General features: G+C 38.0%; 1 protein-coding gene across 2 annotated transcripts in view; it reads left to right on the top strand.

Annotated features, from left to right (window-relative positions):
- cu (NADP/NADPH phosphatase nocturnin) overlaps positions 1-21,802 on the top strand; it is a 153,394-nt gene that overhangs the window by 45,230 nt on the left and 86,362 nt on the right. For both annotated transcript variants that reach the window (XM_089105534.1, XM_089105535.1), the window contains exon 2: positions 6,537-6,741. In XM_089105534.1, coding sequence (XP_088961660.1) covers positions 6,537-6,741 — 205 coding nt within the window. The remainder of the gene's footprint in view (positions 1-6,536; positions 6,742-21,802) is intronic.

The following is a 21,802-nucleotide window of genomic DNA, read 5'->3' as shown; positions in this document are numbered from 1 at the left end:
TGGGTAGCACTGATGCGTCCTCTTTCAGATGCGGCTCTAGCACCTCCAAATCTGTCTTCCTCTGAGAAACCTTTATTAATTTGTAGTAATACAAGAACTTGCATTCTGTATCATTAGAGAACCCCAGAAGTCCTCCAAAACCCCAGCCCCCCACAAACAGCTTATGAGCGATAAGGTAGACACGCTGAATATTATTTGAACCAAATCGTGCAAGGATTCAAATCGGTGAACCAAATTAGATCCGTGATCTGGCTTTTCAAGTCTGGCGTTCTTTTTTAGACATTAAATAAAAAAAACAAGTTTTTTAAACTGAAAGTAAGGAGCGACATTAAAACTTAAAACGAACAGAAATTATTCCGTATATGAAAGGGACTGTCCCTCCTCAACGCCTCGCTCTTTACGCTAAAGTTTTTTATTGTTTTAAAAAATAAAGTTGTGAGACAGAGTCAAACTTTAGCGTAAAGAGCGAGACGTTGAGGAGGGGACAGTCCCTTTCATATACGGAATAATTTCTGTTTGTTTTAAGTTTTAATGTCGCTCCTTACTTTCAGTTAAAAAAACTTGTTTTTTTATTTAATTTTTGAACATTTTTGGATAAATGCAGGTTTTGATCTTGGCTCACCGTACATGAATAATTAAAACAAAATTTTCATATTAATTTACTTTTATTTAGTTAAATGGCTTTCTCGAAACTTGTTTAATTTTATTTACGAACGTTTTTATTAGTAATAAATATATGTAACTTACGAATTAACTTACGTAACGAATTTCTATATTCATACATTTTTAATACGTTTATTAGGGGGTTCGCCCCCTAGTCAATACCTTGCTCTTTAAGCGAAAGTTCGAATTTTGTTCCAATTCTTTAAAAATGACCGCTTAATCACACAGGCCGTTAATTAGAATAAATAGCTCTTATGAAAGTACTAAAAAATCTTTGGCTTAAAGAGCGAGGTATTGACTATGGGGTGAACCCAGTCATATATGTAATATTTTCTGTTCGTTTAAAGTTTCGATGTTGCTGCTATTGCAGTTGAAATACGATCTTTTTTTAAATAATGCTGGGAAGTCCGGCGTCCCCTTCATAGCAATGTCCCTTCCTCCATGAAAACTTCCTTCATGGAAAGATCCTCCCACATAACCCCCGGCCCCCCCCCCCCACTACCAGGAAAAATCTCCCCTGAAAACGTATGTATCAAACAGTTCGTGGTAACGAACTGTAAGTGAGAGCGACCCGGCTCAATGGTAACCGAAACTCTAGAAAACGGGTTATTGATACCAATAGATATATCAAAAGAATCAGATTTCAATGCTGATTTCAAATATTTAACTTTCATCAAGTTTAGTGCTACCCATCAAAAGTTACGCTCCTGAGAAAATGTGGCTGATTTTCGAAAAAAGAAGAAAAGACCCTCTAAAAGTTAAAGAACCTTAATGGAAATCACACCATCATATTCAGCGTATTAGAGATCCCTACTTTTGAGGTTTTAAGCTCCTATCTAAAAAATTTGGAATTTTCAATTTTTTGCCAGAAGAAACATCCGGGTTGCGTGTTTATTTGTGGGTTTGTTTGTGTGTTTGTTTTTTTTTTTTTCCCAGGGGTGATCGTATAGACCCAGTGGTCCTAGAATATCGTGGGAGGGCTCATTGTAAATGAAATTAAAAGTTAAAGTTCTCTTTTTATTTTAAAAAAAAAAATGGAGGGCAACTAGGCCCCCTCCCACGCTTATTTTTTTCCCAAAGTCACCCGATCAAAATTTTGAGATAGGCGTTTTGTTCAGCATGGTCGAAAATATGTTGAATATGTCTTTTAGGATGACTTAATCCCCCGAAGTTCCCAGAGGGAGGGCTAAAAGTTATGAACTTTACCCAATGTTAACATATAGTATTGGTTATTGGGAAGTATACAGAAGTTTTCAGGAGGTTTTTTTTCTGGTAGTGGGAGGGAAGGGTGGGTCGGTGGTTATGTTGGAGCATCTGTTCATGAAGGAAGTTTTCATGGGGGAAGGGAAATTGCCATGAAGGGGGTGCCGGACTTGCCAGCATTATTTATTGGTTATTGGGAAGTATACAACCATTTTCAGGAAGGATTTTTTCTGGAGGGGGGGCTATAGGAGGGGGTTACTCTGGAGAATATTTCCGTGGAGGATGTTTCTTTGGGGTAAGGGACATTTCTATGAAGGGGGCGCCGGATTTCCAAGCATTATTTAAGAAACGATCAGAAATTAAACAAAAAAAAAACAAGTTTTTTCAACTGAAATGTAAGAAGGAATATTAGAACTTAAAACGAACAGAAATTATAACGTATGTGAGGGGGTTCTCCCTCAAGTCAATACCTCGCTCTTTACGCTACAGTTTTTTTTTAGTGCTTTCAAAAGAGCTATCTATTCTAATTAAACGGCCTTTGTGATTCAGGGTTTTCTTAATAAAAATTTTTTTTAACTTTTAACTTAAAGAGCGTGTTATTGACTAAGGGGAGAACCCCTTCATATAAGTAATAACATATACGTAATAAAAAAAACAATAAAAAACAAGCGATACGGCTCAATAGTAATCGAAACTTTTAAAAACGAAATTTTGATGTCAATAAATGTATCAAAAGAATGTGTTTATAATGCTGATCCTAAATATATAAATTTTATTAAGTTTAGTATTCCTCATCAAAGGCTACGAGCCTGAGAAAATTTACTCGATTTTTTAAAGAGGGGGAAACATCCCCTACAAGTGAAAGAATTTTAATGAAAATCACACCGTCAGATTCAGCGTATCAGAAAACCCTATTACATAGGTTTCAAGCTCATATCTGCAAAAATCTGCAACTTTGTATTTTTTGCCAGAAGAAAAATATACGAATATAGAAGTTAGTTACGTAAGTTAATTTGTAAAGACATCCATTTAGCAAAATAAAAGTAAAATTTTTATACAAATAAAAGCTGCATTAACTAAAAAACGATCAGAAATTAAATAAAAAAAACAAGTTTTTTAAACTGAAAGTAAGGAGCGACATTAAAACTTAAAACGAACAGAAATTATTCCGTATATGAAAGGGGCTGTCCCTCCTCAACGCCTCGCTCTTTACGCTAAAGTTTGACTCTGTCTCACAACTTTATTTTTTAAAACAATAAAAAACTTTAGCGTAAAGAGCGAGGCGTTGAGGAGGGGACAGCCCCTTTCATATACGGAATAATTTCTGTTCGTTTTAAGTTTTAATGTCGCTCCTTACTTTCGGTTAAAAAAACTTGTTTTTTTATTTAATACTTCCAAATAACCAATACTATATGTTAACATTGGGTAAAGTTCATAACTTTCAGCCCTCCCCCCGGGGACTTCGGGCGATTATGTCATCCTAAAAGACATGCTTATTATATTTTCGAACATGCTGAACAAAATGGCTATCTCAAAATTTTGATCAGGTGACTTTGGAAAAAAAATGAGCGTGGGAGGGGGCCTAGTTGCCCTCCATTTTTTTTGGTCACTTAAAAAGGGCACTAGAACTTTTAATTTCTATTCCAATGAGCCCTCCCACAATATTCTAGGACAACTGGGTCGATACGATCACCCCTGGGGGAAAAAAACAAAAAAAAAAAAACAAACAAATAAACACGCACCTGTGATCTTTCTTCTGGCAAAAAATGCAAAAATTCCACATTTTTGTAGATAGAAGCTTGAAACCTCTACATTAGGGTTTTCTGATACGCTGAATATGATGGTCTGATTTTCATTAAGGTTCTAAAACTTTTAGGGAGTCTTTCTTCCTTTTTTCGAAAATCAGCCAAATTTTCTCAGGCGCGTAACTTTTGATAGGTAAGATTAAACTTGATGAAACTTATATATTTGAAATCAGCATTAAAATCTGATTCTTTTGATGTACCTATTTGTATCAAAATACTGTTTTCTAGACTTTCGGTTACCATTGAGCCGGGTAGCTCCTTACTTACAGTTCGTTACAACGAACTGTTTGATCCTTCATAAGAAAATACACAGTCTTCAGTTACCTAATGTTCAACAGATAGCTCCCCCCTTCCCATCCTTCAGAAAGAATCCCCTAGGAACAAGGGCGTACCCAGGATTTTTTTTCGGAGGGGATTTTACTCAAAGATTTTTTCGGGGGTGGGGGGGGGTTACACAAAAAAACAATTAAAAAATGCATACAAAATTTTTTTATATCCATTTTTGTTACGTATTTACGAGTCAAAAACCATTTCGGAAGGGGTTCAAACCCCCCTAACCCGCCCCCCTCCCTCTGGGTACGGCCTAGCATAAGAGATCTTGCCCAGGTTGTGCCTGGAAAGGCCCTGCTCAAGTCCCCGGACATTATGTTGATATATATGATAAAAAAAAGAAAAGACAAAATGAATAGGAGTGCATTAATTAACAATTATTGACAATTAATTATCAATAATTAACAAGCGATAGTCATCAGTTCTTATCTGTGAGTTGGATAGACAGATTGGCGCCAATCTCTTGCTTGGAATGTCTTGTGGCCAGCCTATTCTTCTACTTTATATATATATTTTTTTCATTAGCAAACATTTTTCAATGAGAAAGGAATATGGACTTTTGGAACACATATAGCTTTTCCCCCCAAAAGAGTTTATCCTTTTAGAAAAAAATTCTTTAAAAAAAATAAATATAAAATTACATTTTCACATCAAAATATTTACATAAAAAAATATTATGGATTTAGAACCCTTGTTCCTTTCTTCAAACAAAAGATCAGGGCCAACTACAAAGAAAAACGTCATTTTTTTCAAATCTAGGGGGAGAGGGCAATTCTTTTAGACTTTTCTCAATACATTTTTGAAAATCTAGAAGGTAATTGTCCCCTCGTTCCCTAGAACTCACCACAGTGTCCTAACCATATTGAAATATCTCATGAATACTGTGTCATACCACCCTCTCCAAGCTTGGCATGAATCATTGAAACTTTCCAGCTGGAAAATAATGGCCTACAAATTCCCACGTCGTAATTTTAACTTATTCTTTTCCAGGCCCACTGCTTTTGAATTTCCTTAACTCCAAAACAAATGCTTTCGAAGAGTATTTCAAAAGTTTAAAAAAGTATTTCTCAAAAACTAAGAGAGGTTTCTAGTCCAATGTCCTTTCCCCTCCCCCCACCCCCATTGAAACGCACTTAGATAAAAATTCATTGCTGTGAAGAACACATTTCCTTTTCAGAAAACTGGGCCAGTAAAAATAATCGAAGTTGTAAAATAGGTTTATGCGAATTGTGGAGAGGGCATAGGCCTGGTTCTCCTAAAGCTCACGAACCTTGCTATTTTCCTATGGTTTCTTATAGTTTTCAACAACTCACCTGTTTTTTGCTATTTAAACGAATCTGCCCTCCCATTGAACTTTGCGTGCATGTCTTACACTTTTTTTGGTTTGGGTGTTTCTTTGATAAAGATGTGTACCATGCATGATTCCTTAAATTGGATATGTATTTTTTTTTTAAACCGATTATTATGTTTACTGAACAACAGTTACACGCTTCTATTTTTATAACAGGTTTGAAAACGAAGGTGAAACCAAGGGGTCGATAAATAGGATTGACTTACTTCCATTCCAAGATATGTAAACAAAACAAAAAGCTGCGAATAAACCAACTCATGGTTGAATCTACCCCTTAGAAGCGGATTACCTAAACCCCTTCCAACCACCATAAATAAGAATCCTGAGCACAGTAGTTGTGGTAACCATGGTCAAATTCCGAGACAAATTTGCAAAATTACCATGGACATGAGAATAAAAGAAATTGTATCTCCTAGACATTTTTAAGTTTTTTTCATGAATAATTTTTCTTTTGGTGCTTTTCTAAGATTTTTCTTTTAGGTGTACAAAAATTTTTAAGTTTTTCCGACGATATGACATTTTCGTCAGTGTTGCCACTTTGAACCGTGTAAATAAAAAACCTAAGGTAGTTAGTTAAATTTTGCAATGCTTTTCGTCCGCCAAAATTCAAATATTGATCGTATGTTAATGCCCGAAGACCATTACATCTTACAAGGAAAGACACGCCAAAAATAAATAACTGCAAATTGACATTTTTTTCATTAAAAATTTGAATTACCAATTTTGAATATTTTCTTAATATATTTATGGTTTCGTGAGTTTTCACCTAACCAATTCAAACAATGAAATTTCAGTTTCACTGTTCTTGGTACTTCGAACGGCATAACATAATACACTATTGTCTGTAACTCTTGACCAAGTAGTCCGTTGGCTTATTATGTCACCATACAAATGGTTTCACTTTCAAACACTTCCTCAACAATTTTCTCAAGATTGTTAGGTTGATTGCTCTACGGAACAGTAAGCATACCTTGTATAAAAATCCGGAATACGCTTTTTAAATTTATGATTTCAACTGCTGAGGTTTTTAACCCGAAAATTAAAGGCGGGCCCTAGATTTTGAGAAAAAAAACCTATTCATATATGCCGGAAATAAACCCAAGGTTGTTCCATACCCCAGTTCAGGATTTATTTATATGCTATTTGTGTATGTGGTTTTGACTGGAAAACTCTAATTTTTTCAGGAAATCAGATCTGTGATTTTAGAAAGATGGAATCCGACCTAGGTGTGTACACAGTAAAGGATTTAAAGGAATCGCTACGTCTTGCAGAGACCCTTGCCAAGATGTCTGTTTCTGTCAGAAGAAAAGCTGATATGAACAATAATAACAATGATGATAATAATGGGGTTTACGTACCTCCCAAACACCTACTTTTATATCTAGTCAGGTATATTTCTTTTTTAATTTACTTTTATAGTTATTAAAAGCTTGTTGCAGCTTTTAACCACCTGAGGTAGAAACACTGGAAACACTGGAAACTACTGGAAACACCGGAAACCATTACCTCTTCATCTTAGGTTTTTTAGAACAGCTGTTTTCGTCAACTTTCCATAGATTCTTACTGACTTTGAGTTCTTTTATCACCTCGATCCAGCGTCCTGTATTCCAGGGCGTCCAGTATTCTCTAATAGCAGTTCTGCATCCAAACTGACCTACCATGACAAATCCAAAGCAGAAAATCTTGAAAATGAGTTTATGGTAGGAAGAAAAAGAAGAAGAATCAAACGTACGCATCACCTACACAAATCAAGCCGTCCTTAGCGTTGTCAAAGAAAGAATCTAAATCATACTAACTTGAAAAACGAAGGTATCTGAATAAAAAAATAATAAAAACAATATCTTTTCCACTGAAAAACTACGAGGGTAGAATATATCTTATAATAAAGACTGCATCTAGGAGGAAAAGGGGTTACCTGATTCGAACCCCATTCCCGAAATTTTTATCTGAATCGTAAAAACATAACAAAAATTCATTTAAACAAATTTCCAATGATCTTTTTTGAGTTTTTTTTTGTAAACCCCCCCCCCTCCCCCCGAACAAAATCATGGATATGCCCTTGGTTATAATCGAGTGGGCACTTCTGCAGTAACACAGAAGCAACTTCAATTGCTTTCAGGAACAAAAGCGCAACCACTTTTCTCAGTTGATCTCCTATTACATTGTCTCCTCACAATAGCACCTTAATTTAAGAAGACAATTACAATGCAATGACTGAAAAAGTAGTCAATTAGAATGCAAATACTTTGTGTTTTCCCGATCTTAACAATTTGCCGTTTGTTTAACTGTTGACAAGTCATTGAAGCCGCAAACTAAAATAAATAATGAAACAGAAGCTACCTTTATGTCATACTCTTGGCCATGAATTGCCAAAACTATTATCAGAATGAACTGGAGAAAGTATATTTAATTTCACTTTCTTGGCTCACCGAGCTTATAATCGTTTTACGCTCGTATTTCAACTGATACAGCTACTAAACTTTTGTGTAAATCTTGCGTTTGACTTATCACCGCAGCCACGTCTCAAGGTTGTACCTGACATCTGAGCCGTTAAAGGGGAGGGGGGGCAGCCGGGTCAGCTTCCCCGGGAGCTGTATCTGGGGGGACCCATCTTGATCAAATTTTTCACTTTGATTTGGCTTTTTTGTTCTTATTTGGGGTGGGAGGGGTGCTGCAATTTATTTTTCCCCGGACACCACCAACCCTAGGAACGGCTCTGCCTGACATTTTAACACTACTGAAACAATTACCAGAAATCGTTTACTAGGCTGTTCTCAAATTGACGATCAGCAGAGAATGGAGATCAAGAGAATCAAAATGTAATTGGGCATATATTGTCCTGCTGATTCTCCCCTTGATGACAGCTTAGCAAACGGTGTTAGGCAACTATATCACAAGTCTTAAATTTTCAGGTTATACCTTTAGGCGTGACTGCGACGATATGCCTGGTCAAGTTTCAGATTTATTAGCTTCCAGTCAGGGTATCGTGACATTTTGGGTCGTTCAGCGGTAGCATGACGGTGTTTTAAAAATGTATATATTGAACAGGTTGTTTGGAGAAGTCTTTCTTTGATTATAATAATTAATTATAGACACTGTTTTTTTTTGTCCCTACGCCAGACACTATTGTATTTGATATACCACTAGCCCTTCATATCCAGCCACTTCCTGTCTGTAAGATTATGTTTTGGATTCTTTTAAAGGTATCAATAGAGAAGTTTTCAGGAAAAGCGTCTTCAGGAAGATATTTGCATTGGGTAGGGAATTTAAATCTCTTGAAGAAACTGAGAAAGAAACCGAAATTTCTTTCCTCGGGTTTCAGTAACGTATATAGGGCAGTATCTAGGGAGTGGGGGAAGAGCTCAGCTTCTAATAATGTTTGCAGTCATTACGAAAACTCCATGGTTAGATATTTTTTGGTAAGTCCCTCCCCCGAACCAAAATCATGCATGTCACCCTGACATTATCCCTGGCTGAGCCTTTGAAATCTGCAGGAAAATAGAAAATGTTCAAAACAGAGAAAATAGTCTCAGACTACCCACTGGCACCAATCCAGAGCCACCAATAAATGCAAAGAAGCTATCCAATACGTGTCACAGCTTAGTGCTCTTACCCTTGCACGTATGAAGGGGGGAGGTCCTCCCCCCCCCCGAAATCTCGTGATTTTTGTTTAATTTCCCATTATTTTTTTATACTTCTCACAGAATAACGGATTTGAAGGATTTGGCCCCCACCCTAAACAAATTCCGGCATACGTGCCTGCTCTTACCATTTAGTATCCAACCCCTATCCGTCATCTAGATATTCTTGAGCTTCTTCAACACGATTAATAGTGATCAAATCTCGCGGAATGGAATACTAAAGGGCACAGCAGAGCAGATTCATCTCCTGATTTGTTAACATTAAGTTTTTTCAGATACAGTAAACTGCGTTACGAAAAAAAAATTAGAGGAACATTAACTAAACTTGTTGTTAGTGGTTTATTTACATACGCAATTGTAGTTAAACCTCTGAAGGATTTTTTCTAAAACATATAATCAGTAAAGAATAAAATTTATGAATGAAAGACAATACCGGTTAAAAATATTGATATTGTTTCCAGCGAAGAAATTTTGGGCAAATACTGATCTCGTGTGTCTAAGATCAGTGACTACCTACTTTTTTGTTAACCGCACCATTTCTAATTCTCTTACCAAAAACAACCTTCCATTTTAAAAAGTGTGCTCTAATTTTATTTGTTGTTTTGTGTCTTATGCGTATGTTAGAAAGGAAGCCCATTAACCCCACCTTTTTAATCTCTTGTTGCATTTCACCTGTTATTACTACGCCTAATTTAGACCAGAAAGATGTACTCAAAGCCTCATTGGTTCTTTTGTATACCATTTTAAGCCAGTAAAAAGAACGAAAAATTTTGCTCTAATGTTATTGGTTTTTGTGACGTATTTTCGTCTTAACCTATCATATTGCGTCTTAAGCGTAGGCTATGTCAGAAAGGGAGACCGATTAACTTTACCTTCCTTGTCCATTGTTACATTTCACCAAAACGAACAAAGGAACAAATGACCGTGGATTGTCAGTTAAATGGACATATGACATTTCTTTGTTAAGTTTTTATAAATTTTTTCATTAATGTAAGTAAGAAAGATGAAAACATTTCAAAAGTATTTTTTTTTCAGTAAAGGACAAATTGTGTTCTGGTCTTGAGAAGGCATAGGGGTTATCAGCCCTACTCATGTTGATTTTTGCTTGTTTTGAGTTTGATTCTGCTACCTATTGTAATTTCTGTTCGTTTTAGTTTCATTTATTTATTGATAGTGATTTGTGGTAGTTTTACGCTTGGAACATTATTTGACTTTATTTTTGCTCATTATTGGCTTAATGGAGATCATTACTTTTCTTTGAAAAACTTGTCTTGTGGAAAAAGTTTTTAAAATTAATTTCTGTTCGCTTTTTATTGACATATTCTTTGTCACGGAAAAAAACATACGTATATCTTAGCAGTTTTCTTCTATAACAATCCATAGTATGGGTTGCTATTTGTATGTTGGAGAAACTTTTTCAGCAATCTTTAATCCTGACATAAACAGTATTTTTTAATTTAATTTTATAGCCTCTGAAGTTAACCTGAGAAATAAAACTTTATGTCATTCCCGAAAGATTCTATCTATGCTCTTTGACAACCTGGATACACTAACATTCTTTTGATTTAAATTGTAAGAGTAGAAGTGGTTCTAGTAGTATCCTTAAAAGTTTCAACTTAATACCTCCAGTCGGTTTCGATATATTGTTGAGGTGTCTTATTGGCAGCCATTTAACGCAATGCCTTTTGATTTATTTTAAAGCAACATTTAGTTTTAAAACATATTGGGGCAATTGCATAATTATGGGGGGTTGAGTTGCCTAATATCTCCACAGATGTAGCTGTTAGACCGCTCTACTATTCTGATCAAAATGGCTGTCTTGAAATTTTGACTGAATGCGTTTTGAAAATGAAAGAGCCTGAGAAAAGGGCTGCTTGCCCTCCAATCTCTTTTTACTCTTAAAAAGGGCACGCGACACTCGCGCTGTAATTGGAGTGCAAGGGGGAGGACTCCCCACTTCATATATTTAGTAAAACATTTAAAACAAGTAAAAACAAAGTGAAAATATTTAAAATATATTTTGTTTTCAATAAATTACAAATTATGTTTTAGTCTTGAGAAGGCAATTGGGGGGGGGGGCTTTGGGGGGGGGGGTGTCATTCTCAAAGACAAAATTTCAACACCTTTAAATTACAGAACGAAATGGCTATTTCAAAAATTTTATTAGATGTGTTTGGGGAAATGGTGGGCGTGGGATGGGGGTTAGTTACCCTCCAATCACTTTCGACTGTTAAAAAGAGCACTGATTCTTTCAATTTCTAATCAAATGAGCTGCTTTAGAAGTTTGTTCGACCACAAATGGCCATCTCAAAATCTCTATCAGATGCATTTCGGGAAAATACGAGGTATGGGGGCGGGGGGGGGGTTATCCACCCTCTGATCACTTTGAATCTTAAAAAGAGCACTAGAGCTTCTGATTACCATTCCAATAAGCCCCCCCCCCAAAAAAAAACCTACAACCGTCCTTTCTAGAAACCTGATATGCCCCCAGGGCATAACTTACAACCCTTACCCTGAGGGATCTGGTGGGGTTTTCCTCCTCAAAGATATAATTTCCGGACCTTTCAATTACGTTGAACATAATGGCTACCCTAAAAATTGAGATTGGATGTGTTTGGGGAAATGGTGGGCGAGGGAGGGGGTTAATTGCCCTCCAATCACTTTCTACTAATAAAAAGGACATTGTCCCTTTCAATTTTCAATTGAATGAGCTGTTTTCGAAGTTTCTAAGACGAAAAATGGCTATATCAAAATTTCTATCAGATATATTTCAGGAAAATACAAGGCGTGGTGGGGGCTATCCACCCTCTGATCACTCTAAGTCTTAAAAAGAGCAGTAGAACTTCTGACTACGAATCCAATGAGCCCCCTCCGAATTTCATACGATCACCCTTTCTACATATAATTACATGCCCCCAGGGCATAACTTACAACTCTTTCCCTGAGGGGTGCGTAGGGGGATGCCATCCTCAAAGACATAATTTCCAGACATTTCAATTACGTCAAACAAAATGGCTATCTCAAAATTTTTATTGGATGTGTTTAAGGAAATGGTTGGCACATGAGGGGGTTAGTTGCCCTTTCAATTTACAATCGAATGAGCTGTTTTCGAAGTTTCTATGGCAACAAATGTCCATCTCAAAATTAAAATCAGATATAATTTCGGGAAAACACGAGGTGTGTGTGTGTGGGGGGGGGTTATCCACCCTCCGACCACTTTCAATCTTATAAAGACCACTAGTACTTCTGATTACCAATCCAATGTTTCCCCTCCAAAGGTTATGCGATCACCCTTTCTACATATACATTATATGCCCCCAGGGCATAACTTACAACCCTTGCCCTCGCGGCTTTGGGGGGGGGGGGTTGTCATTCTCAAAGACATAATTTCCACACCTTTCAATTACAGAACCAAATGACTATTTTAAAAATTTTACTGGATGTGTTTGGGGAAATGGTGGGCGTGGGAGGAGGATAAGTTACCCTCCAATCACTTTCGACTATTAAAAAGAGCACTGTTTTTTTTCAATTTCTAATCAAAAGAGCTCTTTTAAAAGCTTGTTCGACAACAAATAGCCATCTCAAAATTTCCATCAGATGCATTTCAGGAAAATACGAGATGTGGGGGGGGGTGTATCCACCCTCTGATCACTTTGAATCTTAAAAAGAGCCCTAGAGCTTCTGATTACCAATCCAATAAGCCTCCCCCCGAAGTTACGACCGTCCTTTAGAAACCTGATATGCCCCCGGGGCTAACTTACAACCCTTGCCCTGAGGGATCTGGTGGGGTTGTCCTCCTCAAAGATATAACTTCCGGACCTTTCAATTACGTTGAACATAATGGCTACCTAAATATTGGGATTGGATGTGTTTGGGGAAATTGTGGGCGAGGGAGGGGGTTGATTGCCCTCCAATCATTTTCTACTAATAAAAAGGACATTTGCCCTTCAATTTTCAATCGAATGAGCTGTTTTCGAAGTTTTTACGACAAAAATTGGCCATATCAAAATTTCTATCAGATGTATTTCGGGGAAATACAAAGTGTGGTGGAGGCTATCCACCCTCCGATCACTTTGAGTCTTAAAAAGAGCACTAGAACTTCTGACTACGAATCCAATGAGCCCCCTCCGAATTTTATACGACCACCCTTTCTAATATACCTTATATCCCCCCAGGGCATAACTTACAACTCTTTCCCTAAGGGGTGTGTGGGGGGGGGATGCCATCCTCAAAGACATAATTTCCGGACATTTCAATTAAGTTGAACAAAATGGCTATTTCAAAATTTTTAATTGGATGTGTTTGGGGAAATGGTGGCTATGGGAGGGGGGTAGTTGCCCTCCAATCACTTTTGACTATTTAAAAGGGCACTGGCCCTTTCAATTTCCAATGGAATGAGCTGTTTTTTGAAATTTCTATGGCAACAAATGTCCATCTCAAAATTGAAATCAGATACATTTCGGGAAAACGTGAGGTGTGGGGTAGGGGGGGGGAGGTCTCCACCCTCTGATCACTCTGAATCTTAAAAAGAGCACTAGTACTTCTGATTACCAATCCAATGTGCCCCCTCCAAAGGTTATACGATAACCCTTTCTACATATACCTCGTATGCCCCCAGGGCATAAGTTGCAACCCATGCTCTGAGGGCTGGGGGGGGGGGGGTCGGTCTCAAAGACGTAATTTCCACACCTTTCAATTACAGAACCAAATGGATATTTCAACAATTCTATTGGATGTGGTTGGGGAAACGGTGGGCGTGGGAGCGGGGTTAGTTACCCTCCAATCACTTTCGACTATTAAAAAGGGCACTAGTTCTTTCAGTTTCTAATCAAATGAACTGTTTTAGAAGTTTGTTCAACAACAAATTTCTATCTCAAAATTTTTATCAGATGCATTTCAGGAAAATACGAGATGCGGGGGGGGCGGTATCCACCCTCTGATCACTTTGTATCTTAAAAAGAGCCCTAGAACTTCCGATTACCAATCCAATAACCCTCCTCTCGAAGTTACGACCGTCCTTTCTAGAAACCTGATATGCCCCCGGGGCTAACTTACAACCCTTGCCCTGAGAGATCTGGTGGGGTTGTCCTCCTCAAAGATATAATTTCCGGACCTTTCAATTACGTTGAACATAATGGCTACCTAAATATTGGGATTGGATGTGTTTGGGGAAATGGTGGGCGAGGGAGGGGGTTAATTGCCCTCCAATCACTTTCTACTAATAAAAACGACATTTACCCTTTCAATTTTCAATCGAAAGAGCTGTTTTCGAAGTTTTTACGGCGAAAATTGGCCACATCAGAGTTTCTATCAGATGTATTTCGGGAAAATACAAAGTGTGGTGGAGGCTATCCACCCTCCGTTCGCTCTGAATCTTTAAAAGGGCACTAAAACTTCTAATTACGAATCCAATAAGCCCCCTCCGAATTTTATATGATCACCTTTTCTGTATATACCTTATATACCCCCAGGGCATAACTTAAAACTCTTTTCCTCAGGGGTGTGTGGGGGGGATGCCATCCTCAAAGACATAATTTCGGGACATTTCAATTAAGTTGAACAAAATGGCTATTTCAAAATTTTTAATTGGATGTGTTTGGGGAAATGGTGGTTATGGGAGGGGGGTAGTTGCCCTCCAATCACTTTTGACTATTTAAAAGGGTACTGGCCCTTTCAATTTCCAATGGAATGAGCTGTTTTCGAAGTTTCTATGGCAACAAATATCCATCTCAAAATTGAAATCAGATACATTTCGGGAAAACGTGAGGTGTGGGGGGGGGGGAGGTCTCCACCCTCTGATCACTCTGAATCTTAAAAAGAGCACTAGTACTTCTGATTTCCAATCCAATGTGCCCCCTCCAAAGTTTATACGATAACCCTTTCTACATATACCTTATATGCCCCCAGGACAAAACTTACACCCCATGCTCTGAGGGCTGTGGGGGGGGGGTGTCGTTCTCAAAGACATAATTTCCCCACCTTTCAATTACAGAACCAAATGGCTCTTTCAACAATTTTATTGGATGTGTTTGGGGAAACGGTGGGCGTGGGAGGGGGGTTAGTTATCCTCCAATCACTTTCGACTATTAAAAAGGGCACTGCTTCTTTCAGTTTCTAATCAAATGAACTGTTTTAGAAGTTTGTTCAACAACAAATGACCATCTCAAAATTTTTATCAGATGCATTTCAGGAAAATACGAGATGTGGGGGGGGGTATCCACCCTCTGATCACTTTGTATCTTGAAAAGAGCCCTGGAACTTCTGATTACCAATCCAGTGAGCCCCCCCCCCCCGAAGTTTATACAACCGTTCTTTCTAAAAACCTGATATGCCCCCAGGGCATAAGTTACAACCCTCGCCCTGAGGGATCTGGTGGGGTTATCATCCTTAAAGATATAATTTACGGACCTTTCAATCACGTTGAACAAAATGGCTATCTAAAAACTTCGATTGTATGGGTTTTGGGAAATGGTGGGCGTGGGAGGGGGATTAGTTGCCCTCCAGCCATTTTTTAATATTAAAAAGGGCACTGGCCCTATCCATTTTCAGTTGAATGAACTGTTTTTGAAGTTCCTACGACAACAAATTGTCATCTCAAAGTTTCTGTTCGATGCATTTCGGGAAAATATGAGGCTTGGGGGGTATCCGCCCTCCGATCACTCTCAATCTTAAAAAGGGCACTGGAACTTTTGATTACCAATCCAATGATCCCCCTCCGAAGTTTATACGATCATCCATTCTATATATATACCTTATATATCCCAGGGCATAATTTACAACCCTTGCCCTGAGGGCTGTAGTGGGGTTGTCAGCCTCCAAGACATAATTTTCAGACCTTTTCACTACGTTGAACAATATGGCTATATAAAAATTTTGATTGGATGTGTTTGAGGAAATGGTGGACGTGAGAGTGGGGTTAGATGCGCTCCAATCACTTCCGACTATGAAAAGTAACACTTACCCTTTCAATTTCCTATCGAATGAGCTCTTTTCGAAATTTCTACGACAACAAATGGCCATCTCAAATTTCTATCAGAGGCATTTCGGGAAAATACGAGGTATGGGGGAGAGGTATCTACCCTCTGATCACTCTGAATCTTAAAAAGGGCACTAGGACTTCTGATTAACAATCCAATGAGTCCCCTCTGAAGTTTATACGATCACCTTTCTATATATACATTATAAGCCCCCAGGGCATAACTTATAACCCTTTTCCTGAGGGATGTGGGGGGGGGATTTTCATCCTCAAAGACATAATTTCCGGACCTTTCAATTACGTTGAACAAAATGGCTATCTTAAAATTTTGACAGGATGTGTTTGGGGAAATGGTACGCGTGGGAGGGGTTTAGTTGCCCTCCAATCCCTTTTGGTTATTAAAAAGGGCACTAACCCTTTCAATTTCCAGTCGAATGACCCTTTTTCGAAGTTTCTACGACAACATATAGCCATATCAAAATTTCTATTAGATATATTTTGGGAGAATATTAGGTGTGGGGGGTTATCCACCCTCCGATCACTCTGAATCTCATAAAGGGCACTAAAAATTCTGATTACCAATCCAATGAGCCCTTCCAAAGTTTATACAATGTTCCTTTCTATATAAACCTTATATATCCCTAGGGCATAACTTATAACCCTAGCCCTGAGGGCTATGGAGTGGACTCATCCTCAAAGACATAATCTCCGGACCTTTCAACTACGTTGAACAAAATGGCTATTGATTGGATGTTTTTTGGAAATGGAGGGCGTGGAAGGGATTTTAGTTGCCCTCCAATCACTTTCGACTATTTAAAAGGGCTCAAGCCCTTCCAATTTCCAATCAAATGAGCCTTTTTTGAAGTTTATACGACAACTCCTTCGATACGAAGTGCCCTGGTCTAAAAGAAAAAAAATAAAAAAAAGAAATAATACATTGTGCCCAAATCTCTCTTTACTTAGGCAGCGCTATTGCGCTGCCTATGATGCTTCTAAAGAAAGATCTAAAGCCAAACTGGCCAGCCATGACAAAAACACAGAGAGAAAAATATCTCAAGATGAAGGAAACAAACGGGACTTAAAAAATTACAAAACAAAAACTTAAAAAATTGCATCAATTTATTTTATATTCATTTTTGTTACGTTTTTGCGAGTCGGACGAAATTTTGAGGGGAGTTCCAACCCCCTAAGCCCTCCCTCCCCCTGGATACAGCCTTGGCTACGAGCCTGAGAAAATTTGCCCGATTTTCGAAAAAGACCCCCCTAAATAGAAAACCCCCCTAAAAGTCAAAGAATCTTAGTGGAAATCACACCATCAAATTCAGCGTATTAGAGAACCCTACTATATAATTTTCAAATTCCTATCTGCCAAAATGCGGATTTTTTATTTTTTATTTTTTTTTTTTTGCCAGAAGAAAGATCACGAATGCGTGTTTATCCATTTATTTCTTTTTCTTTTTTTCCCAGAGGGGATTGCATCAACCCATTGTTCCTAGAATATCGGGATAGGGCTCATTTGAGGGGAATTAAAAGTTCTAATGCCCTTCTTAAGTGACTAAATAATTGGAGGGTAACTAAGCTCCCCTCCCACGCCTCTTTTTCCCGAAATCGTCCGATCAAAATTTTGAGACATCCATTTGTTTCAGTATAATTGAAAGGCTCAATATCTACACCTTTGGAGATAACTTGATACTTCACAGCCCCTAGGGAAAGGTCTTCTTTGCCGACTAAGTTTTACATGTGGAAATGTTAATGGTAATTTTCCAGGATAAATATTCACCGGGATTGAATTGTCTATAGGATATTTCCGTGGGAAGGGAGGATTATTCCACGGAGATGGAGCCGGAATTAGAATCGAATTAAATAGAACAATAATTTTTTTTTAAGTACTTAAAAAACTTTAGCGTTAAGAGCGAGGTGCTAAGGAGTGGGCTACCCCCTCATATCGCTAAACCACTGATCGCCCGTTATCTTCCGAAGCTCAATTGGCTGTGGTTAATTCTCGCGTAACCTCCATCATTTATTTCAGTGCTGTGAGTTGTCGACATGACAACTCTGCATCAGTCCTTGCCAGAGTTGACGTTATGGAAGTGGCTTAAGCCCGAGCGTAGGAGTCCCCCGAAGTTATGATATTATTTCCATAATTTATGTTTTTAATAGTGCCCTCACCTTCTTTCAAAATAAATTTCCCCGTACGTAACTGGGGTAGATTACTAAAACCCAACTCGCAGGCTACTTAATAGTTTCACCGGAAAACATGTACACGTGCCTCTAAAAAGCTTATGAATTTTTATTAAATGCTTGTGAAAATCATGGGAATATTTATTAAAGATCTTCATCCGGTAATTAGTTGTCTTGTTGAGTTATAGGGTAGTACAGAACTAACTTTCTGAATATAATTTTGCCGAATCTCGTTTTCGTGAATCTCAGTTTCTCAAAGCTCATATCGCTAAATTTTATTATTTCAGTCGCTATGTCGGCCACGTTTGCCACGCTTTTTAGACAAACCCTTTTTCAAAGACCTGAAAATCAACAGTGGTTATAATTCAAATTTCTTTAAACCTTATATGAGGTTTTCTTAGTTCAGGTATGAAGTAGGATAAAGTTTTTCAAAGGAGAAACCTCACCCCAGTCTCATGTGAATAAAATTATCAAGCCTTCTAAGTCCAGAAATTTACAAAAAAATCAATTTTTCAACCATGGTCAATCTCAGGGACAGAGTAAGGAAAAGTTTTCTATTTGAACTGCTTTTCGTTTGGCCCGATATGGAAGGCTCAAAAAGTACAGTCTTTGGCAATCTTGTAGCAATTGCCATGCAATTATGCAAAAACTTCTTTTGGCAGGAGCAGGCCGCAAATTTGGAAAAAAAATCCAACCGGATGACGAATAGTATGAAAAACATGGAACCAGGAAATAATTGTAGGAATTTATAATTTTCCAGAAGGCAGAGGCTGCTGTTAGAAGGCTCCTTTACGTTCCTCAAAAGAAATATCAATTTTTTTTCTTGTTCCAGTGTCTTTCCTTCTGAGGAGGACTCCGCTAACTGTTAGTGTTTTCTTAAGTTTGAATTTAACCATACGTTTTTTTTTTTAAAATTCCAACTGTCATCTCATTAACAATAATTTCTCCACCGACTCCGGTTTAAATGTCCTGACAGAAACTGTGTGTCGAAAATGCTTTCTAATCTGACGGAATAAACTGTAAAAAAATGTTTGAAATTCAACAACAAAAAATGGAATTTCACCAGCTGAAAATGGAATATTTAGGGCCTTATTGGAATTCCGAACTGGGATTTACAACTTGGATTATTAGATTTCCAACTTCTTGGGAACAAAAATATTGGACTTGCAAGCTTCAATGGAAATTTAAATTTGTTTACTGAATTGCCTGTAAAATCAACATGTTTGGTGACGATGCATTAACAGTGGCAACCCTGATTAACATATATTGAATATAAGTTGTATCTTATACCCATGTCAACCAAAGATATCACAAGGATTAACGCTTCCATAACTACTTGGATAACATCTATCTCATCTAGATCCTGGCGCCGCCCCGGCGCATGCATCAAACGCCGCCGACGAGAGGCCCGGTCGACCGCCACTGAAATGTCGTAAAGCCACCGCCGGCCGAGGCGGTGGCGTTCCGCTGAATTTGGATTAATTTGAGCCAATTCTTTATTGCGTGAACCGCAATGTTTGAGCTTATCTTTTTTCGTGTGGTTAAAGAATTCGATTCTCTTGCTTAGAATTCAAGTGCAGTTTTCAAAATTAAACAAACAAGTGCGCGCACAAGCAGTTTGCCAGAATTCCTTGTGCTTCCAGGGTGAGTTTTTATTCAGCACTAGCTCTTGTACCACATCCTTTGAATAGACAATTGTCTTTCAAACAGACACCAGATTAAATTCCAGGTAGGAACTTGAAATTTAAGGACCTCTCTATTTCAAGAAACCTCGGTATAGCAAAAACTCAATATTTCTAGAGGCCTTGCCATAGGCAGGTGTTCATAAATACTGAGATTTTGATTCCGTGACATAGCAGCGTTACTTGAAACGGGAGGTTCAGAAAATTGTCTAGTTTCTAGCTGTTAAATTCTGAATTTAACATCGAGGACAATTAATGTGTTTCCTTATTTGTCATAAAACCACTGACAGATTCAATCACTGAAATGTGTTGTTAAAAAGAATTATCATAATCATATTTAAATAAGCTTGGCTATAAGATTGTAGTCATCCAATCCCAACTATCTGCACCAGGTCCAAGAATAAGGACCTTTTGTCCTTCTTTAGGGAAGATACATTTTAGTTAAAACATTTGTCCAAGATCACACACTGTCCAAGTACTGAGGTTTTTACCCTTGTTGCTCTTTCATGCAGTAGATATGATATGGCTGTTCAAGCCACTTTCACACATTACCTCTCCCACCACTCATAGTCATCACACTGACCTCTGCAGTAGGTTCTATCTTCTCCCTATTGGCCCTCATAAATGACTTTTACAAAGTTGCCAAGTGCAACCTAAATCAAAACTAAGTTCACATTCCGTTTTACTATGTTACCTACGAGAACCGTCTGAGTTGTCATCAACAGTCACTGTCTGAAGCTTTTTAGTTTCATTTTCACCCCTAGTGCTGCCTTCTCACCAAATCTTTTCACGGCCTGATTCTTTGTTTTGCTTGCTTTTGTCGCTTCATTTTTTCTTTTCCACATCTTCTTTGCCTTCCTTATAGCACAGGCAACTTCAATCTTGGCATTCACGGATGTATCAGTGAGCACTTTTATTCTGCCCTCCTTTCCTCCTTGAAAAATTTGGCCTTCTTAATGGTGTTGGAACGTCGTTGTACTTGTTCAGGTGTGACTATACTATTTCACAATGGCTGCAAAATCACAGGGCTTGCTGAAAACATTAGGTGAGAGTATGGCAGTCATAATTGATGGCAGTTGCTTGGTAATTTGCCACCAGCTTCATGGGCTGAAAAAGCTTTGGTTGGTCTGTATTTAATAGCACATGTCTTCATTATCAAAACAGTCTGGATTAAAAGGGGATGTACCTTCCAAATCCCTTGTAGATGTTTGATGGTATGAAAGCTAAGGAGAAACATTATCTTACTAACCCAGCTATGATGTAAATGGTGACAGTTCTTCTTGATGGTGACGGTTGCTCGGTGAAAAAAAAATACTACTAATTTTGATAATTATTTCTGTTAGGGATACATAGCTGTTAGATACTTCAACTACTATGCAGGGGTTCTGAAATGCCACACCCATTTTTTTCTACCAGATTTCTACTTCTCTTGGTGAATCACAAAGAAGACCAGAGTCCAACCAGCGACTCGCGAAGTTTTTAACTCGTGAATAGGCCCAAATCTGTTGTAAATTAAAGTTGGGATTTGAGAAAGACTGATCAAAACATTAATTTTGTGGTCAACAATGATCGTGCCGGTGGCGTGCCACCGACATTTCACCGGCAGTGGCGCCAAAAATTTTTGGCGGCGTGCCATCGCTATTTATTAAACCTGTCGGCCTTCCCTTATCGGCGCAGTGCCGGGGTCTAATCTCATCCCAACTTTCAACAGTAGAGGCCAATAACGGTCCTCAATTGCCAAGTTCCGACATAAGCCAGAACCTGTTCTTCTCCCGCTTTGAGGTATAAATTCAAAGAATATATTTTGTGAAATGTGATTTTAAATTTTCATATATCCTGTCTCTTCTTGTTATAGAAACGACAAAAGAGATTGTTTCTCTTTTATTAACACAGTATAACTATTCTTTAACCATGACGTGTTTAAAAAATTCCCATAACATTTTTCCGCTGATCTAAAATATTAATTATAA

The sequence above is a fragment of the Artemia sp. Qi Xiang Cuo genome, chromosome 19 (assembly GCF_049724085.1).
Source record: "Artemia sp. Qi Xiang Cuo chromosome 19, ASM4972408v1, whole genome shotgun sequence".
NCBI classification, from domain to species: Eukaryota; Metazoa; Arthropoda; class Branchiopoda; order Anostraca; family Artemiidae; genus Artemia; species Artemia sp. Qi Xiang Cuo.
The sequence above is the reverse complement of the archived record's forward strand: the minus strand, read 5'-3'. Positions and strand labels throughout refer to the sequence as shown.